This window comes from Ovis canadensis, chromosome X, assembly GCF_042477335.2.
Source record: "Ovis canadensis isolate MfBH-ARS-UI-01 breed Bighorn chromosome X, ARS-UI_OviCan_v2, whole genome shotgun sequence".
Taxonomy (NCBI): Eukaryota; Metazoa; Chordata; class Mammalia; order Artiodactyla; family Bovidae; genus Ovis; species Ovis canadensis.
In genome coordinates this window covers 17,848,226-17,854,862 of record NC_091727.1, presented here as the reverse complement: position 1 = coordinate 17,854,862, position 6,637 = coordinate 17,848,226, and the positions used below count along the sequence as shown (strand labels likewise).

The 6,637-nt window shown below is 42.7% G+C and overlaps 1 protein-coding gene across 2 annotated transcripts in view; it reads right to left on the bottom strand.

Moving 5' to 3' along the window:
* Window positions 1–616: 616 nt before the first annotated feature.
* Window positions 617–6,637, bottom strand: part of CDKL5 (cyclin dependent kinase like 5) — a 170,443-nt gene continuing 164,422 nt past the window's right edge. Inside the window, exons 17-19 of one of the 2 annotated variants that reach the window (XM_070289810.1) lie at window positions 4,333–4,455; window positions 3,038–3,157; window positions 617–1,017 (exon numbers count right to left, since the gene is read on the bottom strand). In XM_070289810.1, coding sequence (XP_070145911.1) covers window positions 631–1,017; window positions 3,038–3,157; window positions 4,333–4,455 — 630 coding nt within the window. In that variant the 3' untranslated portion in view covers window positions 617–630. The remainder of the gene's footprint in view (window positions 1,018–3,037; window positions 3,158–4,332; window positions 4,456–6,637) is intronic. The other variant, XM_070289811.1, reaches the window with a different exon arrangement.

Sequence of the window (6,637 nt, the reverse complement as noted above, 5' to 3'; positions counted from 1 at the left end):
TTCACAATGTTCCAAACAGCTCAAAGTAACTTTACATTTAACAGAAAAGGAATGATTTTAACAGTACAATATTAATTAATTATAAATAAATGTTACAAACCCTATCAAATATGGAAGTTTAGAAAACAATTTAAGACATACAGTTAGGTCATCCGCTAACCCTTCAAAGGGATACTCTTGGATTACAACAAACCCCACATTTAGTCTAGGTGGAAACAAATCTGTGGTAAGGATATCAGTCAACACCTATTTTTCTATCACTTGCAGTGCCAGAACACACCCTGGCTTTCCCAAGTTCAACGGCGATTGCACTAAATCTGGAACGTAAGGGGGAGAACCTGGCAAGAATGTCTTCTTCCTCAATGGCACGCTATGCATTCTCACACAAGACTCGTGGGGACTGGTGATCCCTAAGGAACTCCTGTGGCTCTAAGATCCCTGACTAGCATTTGTGGCCGTGGGGAGCCAGCTGGCCCCACACATACAATATTGCACACACCTTCATAAAGCTGAAAATACTGGCTTACCACTCCGGCCCCGCCCATTCCCCCACCCACCCCACCCACCCCTCCCCTTCTAACTGGATTGTCCCTGTCCCCTCCCACCCCCACCCCCCTTCTCCAGCACACATTACAAGGCTGTCTCTTTTAAATCATTCAGATTTGGCATTCTGGACCGATTTGTTCTGTTATAAGGGTGCCCATTTGGCCCACTCTTGGCACCCAGCTGTTCAGAGTAGGAAGGCCCCTCTGTGGCACTCCGGGTCACAGAGGACACGTGCCAACCAGGGTCCATCTGACCTGGCAGCTGGAGGGCTGGCCTGCCCTTTGGTGTTGGCTCCTGCCGGATGTTACTGCTCCCGCCAGAGGCCTGGCTCAGAGGGTGAATCCGAATTTCTGAGAAGGAATTTTTGGCTTGTTGAGTTGTTAAGGGCTGGAAGCGGGGGTCTGAGGAAGCCGGGTGATTTGAGGCTGAAGAGAGATGTAACAGCTTGCGCAGTGATTTTAATGGCTGGCTCTGAAAGAAAAGATGAGGGTGCATGTAGGGTTTAAGTTAGAGTAGACCTGAAAGGTGGGAGGAAATGGAGTGCAGATCTGACTGTGTGGCGTTAGGGAGGGAGCGTGTGGGGCAAGAGGGGCCAGTCCAGACTTATTTGTGCTTTTGCTCTTCTTCAGAAAAGATGGAAGTTATTTTTTCTTTAACAACAAAGCTTAGAAATGTAGAAGGAATCTAGAGCTGGTGTGGTGAGTGATCCAAGGCTTAGGCACCTTGTATCTGGCTTCACCCATCTTTATGGGAGGAAGGGGGGAATCTCCTGCACCAACCAGCAAGAAGGGAAAGAAGGGGTATGCCTCGCCCTTTGCAGAAGACTTCCTTCCCAACAGCTCCACAGAAAGCTGCTGCTTAGGTTTCACCTGCAAAAAGTCAGCCATTTGACCATATCTAGCTGCAAGAGTCACTGAAAAAATGTAACGTTTCAACAGGCAGCAACATACTCTGCTAAAAATTGTGTATCCCCTTTTCTTCTTACCTCCTCGATTTTCCCTTTCCCTTGGCATTGCAAAATCCCAATGGTTCCTTTCTGCACTCTAACGTTTTTTGGTTTTCACTATGTTTTGAGGGGGAGGTAAGGTATGGGCACTAAAAATGCCAAGCACAGAGAAATGAGCATCAGCCCTACAGACTCTAAAACAGTTCACTCACTGGAGGGTTTTGATTCCTAACAGCCTGTCTGTTGTGTGCTTGGGGCTGAGGCCCCAGGGGGTGCTGCACTGGGAGGGGGACTTCAAGGCAGGAGGAAGGGTCCTCCTCTCCTTTTTGTCAGACTTGACAAGGTCACCACCAGAAAAGGCATGGGAAAGCACCGTGACACTCACGGCCCTCACCACAGAACCTGACAAACGGGCCAAAGCCAAGCAGAAGGTTGATAATCTCAAGACATACTAAAGATTTGAGGGAAGATGGCACTGAAATCCAGGGGCTACTGCCTGAGCACTGACTCAAGGAGAAGTGGCTCTTGGGGAAGTGTCCTCCTCATGGCCATTCCGGAGTCTGTCCAGAAACGTTCTGTGGTGCCCATGGTAGGTGGCACCCCCCCTCCAGCCTATATACATTACAAGCAGAAAATATAAATGGTTGGGCAAATATGATTGAAATTTAGGGAGCTCTTGTCAGCAGCTCTAAGTAATAGCTTATAGTTAGAGAAAGTAAACAACAAACTTATAAAAACAGAACCTCTTCCTCCAAATCACAGACATTCATGGTCATTTATAGACACACGTAACCTTAGTGCCTCTAAAGCTCACAGTTCAGAAGAATAAGAGATTTAGAAAATACTGAATACAATAGAAAACAAGTTAGATCATGTTATTATGCAACACCAAAGATATGCAATATTTTAAAATTTCCAATCAAAATAGTTTGCTTCAAGGAGATAAGACCTCAGTTACATGAAAAATTTATGGATTCAGTATCTGGCTTGCATGACAGGGAAATTATGGCATATAAGCCATATGCAGGGAAATGTGACTATACATACTGTCTAATATTCGGTTCCTAATGTGAATGTTTGCCAGTTTTCTATCAAAACTAGTATAGATTTCAGAAGCTTAAAGAGTCTTCCAAGAAAGTGTATTATATCTGTTTTTCAAGGTGCTCGCACTACATCCTCTTACCCTCCCTCACATTTTATGGCACGCCTCACTGTTACCATGAATTATTGTTATCTGTGGATTTTCTCTCTCTCCTAGGCTGCAGAGTGTTTCTGGGCTGGAGATGTATCTTATTCAGTTCTCCCCTCCCCTCAGGTGAAAACTAATGGAAGCTCCCCTTTTTTCTCCATTAGGACATGGGTCACTGAAGCAAGATTCATCCGGACTCCTAAGATGCATCTGGCTATCACTGAGGGTATGTTCTGGGGAGACTCTCAGCTTTGCTGTAACACTGAAAGGCTAAATTTCTCAACCCTGCCCTCTCTTCAGGAGAGACCAGTCACCGCAGAGTCTGAGAGTCTAAGAGTGATGCAGGCACCACTCACTTGGGTCTGTAGATCAGAGATCTTCTCAGGACGCCACTCCTTGGGTCTGCTGCTCGGGGTGCTAGCAGAGTGAATGGCTTTCTGCAATGTCAGAAGATCAGGGCCGTCAGAATTGGGCACCTAGAGCAGAATACGGACAAGGATTCAATAAGCACATGGGTAAGCCTCATTAGGATACGCAGCCACACCCAAGAAGAGAACAAAAGCAAATCCGACCAAACCAAAACTCAATCCCCTCCCCTCCAAAGAAAAGACTCGATAAAAAAGAAATCAAAACCTTCCCAATGTTCACAATGCAAGTGATGCTAGTTAAAGTCTGCTGCCCTCTTAATAATTTTCCCTGCGGTAGGAAAAATTGGCAGATGTCATGCAGCTTTATTAAACCTTAACCCTTCAAGCATTCCCATGCTGTTAGTTTTAGTCGCTGTAAGAGAGAGCAGTTAAATTGGGCTGTACCAGGAATTGCTGTTGTATCCTCATTCCATATTGCAGTTAGGTTATGAACCAGTTCAATAAAACAAAAATGTGTTTCTGCTGGGAAAATGATCCAAACACTGTATTTGGTGGTGCCAAAGAAGTCTAGCAGGCTTTCAAGGATAGCAAAGTGGGAAAGTATGGTTTGAATCATATTCCCAAGACACTGCCCAGGAGATCTGGGTCTAGCATTATGCACTATGAAAATGCTGGAAATTTGTGCCACAAATTCCAGATAAATGCAATTGGTCCACTCACCGACTCTAGTGAACACAGGAGAGTAACGCCAAATGCCAAGCAAAAGCCCTGGCCTTCAACTAAGTGACCAGCAAAAGCTAGAGCCAGGCAAGGAAAGAGCAAATCACCAACTAACAGAAGTTGTTTTTTCATGGAGCCTGCAAGCTCACTCAATTTGGTCAATTTAACTTGGTTTCAAAGAAACAAACTGCCAACCAAGTGTTAACAAACTTTGTGAGCCAAACGAAAAGACATTTGTTAATTGTAAATGTTAATCGAATTCTTTACAGGAAATAAGGGATTTCATGAATACTGTCTGCCAACAACTGGCTAATTAGACAACCCAAACTAGCCCTTCACTAGTTGGTTTGTTTAATAGCCCTTTATGCTTCAACCTCCTTAACTGATTCAGAAATTCCAGAATGTCAAAAAATTTATATCTCAGTGAATTTATGGAACTGGCTCAGGTACTTAACTAGCACAAAGAGAATATGACCCCATGAAAATAAAAGACATGCTGTTGTCATCAGTAAAACAAGTTTACTGGAGCAGTTTTCAGGGCTACCATACGTAAAAATGGGTACCATGGGTGGAGTGACTACAGGAAGCTTTTTCAAAGAAGAACTATGCTTTAAATGATTCTTTGAATTAAAAAGAGGAAAGAGGGATTTCTTGATGCTTGGATTCTCCCCGTTGGTGGAATCTGTCTGCAATATAAGATACAAATAAACTAATTGCCAAGGGAAAAAAAAAAAAAAAGGTGTTCTTATCGAAAATCCTAGCCCTTGGATGCCCTCAAATTGCTAAATATTAACAGTCACTGAAAGAATCTCTGTGCTGTGTGTGCATGTACAGAGGCTTTGTGTCATTTCTCACCTGGGCATGAAGATGCTAATAATGTAAATTCAAGACATGCAGAAACTTCTATGTGTATAAAGAACCTTTGGACAGCATCAATACCTACAGCAGGAACATCTCTAGAGACTTACACACATATATTCATATTCAGCTTATAAAACATTTAAGGATTTATTTATTATCAGAAATATTACTGTTATAAAGAATTATGTTTAAAGGGCTATCGATGAACTTCAATCTCTTTCCAATCTCCAGAGGGGACTTAAGCAACTAAATAATCTCATGTAATCCACATGCCTATTTAGGAAAAAGGAAAAGATACTGCAAACCTTTTTGAACATGGTCAACTCTTAAACCAGAAAACATCACTTGGAAGGGGAATGTATCAATATTGCAGGATTCTACTGTAGAGGAAGAAGCCTGGCTCTACACTGTGAGAAGTATTCATGCCATGGAAAATAGCTGGCACAATGCAGAATATGCCACAAAAGTAAAGAAAAAGAAAGTTCAATCTCCAAACTGAAGCATGATTACCAGTTGAGATACTAACTAACTAGGGTACAATTACCAAGTTGGCAAAGTCACCATATGCTCTGAGGGCTTATGTAACTGTCTGAATGTGGAACTGAAGCCAGATTTCCCAAGGCGGCTTCCAGATTTGCTTGAGTCAAAGCAGGCACCTTTACAATAGTGAATGATTTTTTTGGCATGACTTTACCCTGTTTTGGATATTTCAATTGTCAGAGCACCAGAATGTCTGTGAAAGTTCAGATCATCTTTTACTGGTGTGTCTGAAAACATTCAAGAAAAATAGCCCATAAGGTTTTCCTGTTCCCAAGATAGGGATCCGTGAAGAGTTTAACTTGTGTGGCTAAGGAGGCCACAAGAGAGCCCTCAGATATGTGTATGTATGACTGATTCATTTTGCTATTACAGCAGAAAATAACACAACACTGTCAATGAACTATACTCCAATTAGAAAAAAATAATAAATAAAATAGAGAAGCAACAAGGATATTGTATAGCACAGAAAATCCTAGCCATTATCTTGTAATAACTTTTAATTCAGTATGCTGCTGCTGCTAAGCTGCATCAGTTATGTCCGACTCTGTGCGACCCCATAGATGGCAGCCCAACAGGTTTCTCTGTCCCTGGGATTCTCCAGGCAAGAACACCGGAGTGGGTTGCCATTTCCTTCTCCAAAGTATGAGAGCGAAAAGTGAAAGTGAAGTCGCTCAGTCGTGTCCAACTCTTAGCGACCCCATGGACTGTAGCCCACCAGGCTCCTCCGTCCATGGGATTTTCCAGGCAAGAGTACTGGAGTGGGGTGCCATTGCCATAAACTGCAAAAATACTGAATCGCTATGCTATACACCTGAAACTAATATAATATTGTAAGTCAATTATATTTCAATTAAAAAAATTCACATTAAAAAAAGAGAGCATTCTCAAGAACAAGCAGCAGGAGGCGCTCCACACCTCCTGGTGGGACCCTGGCAGGGACTGAGCTGGGCCTGCTATCCAAGAGAACCCACCTCGGGCTCTCCAAACTGACTGTGCAACTTCAGGCAGGTCACAACTTGCCTGGGCAGTTCCTATATCAGCAAAATAAGGGGGTTAAACTAGATTTAAGATCCAGAGACTTCTCTCTGTGCACTGGGTATCAAGTTTCCATTTTGTTCAATCTTGTGCAAAGGCCACAATGCTTTAAGTCCTTCAAAGTTAATTTACCTAGGTTTCCTTTTGCTGAGTTCTAGTGAGTGAAGAAAAGTTGAATTTAATTCTGTTCCAATGCTCATTTGAAGGAGGCAGTTACCACAATATCAAGCTTGGCAGCCTGTGGTCTGCCAGGAAATACTACACTGAGTGCTCTTTGGAAATCTTAGTTTAGATATCAAGCCCTTTAAACATTTTCTTTTCTATTTTAATTAAAAAAATGCAGAGGTATAAACAACTTTTGGTTTGGAAGGCTTAAGTCATTGTGACCTGTGCAGAGATTATTTGCAGTTACTTTACATATCAAAAATGAAA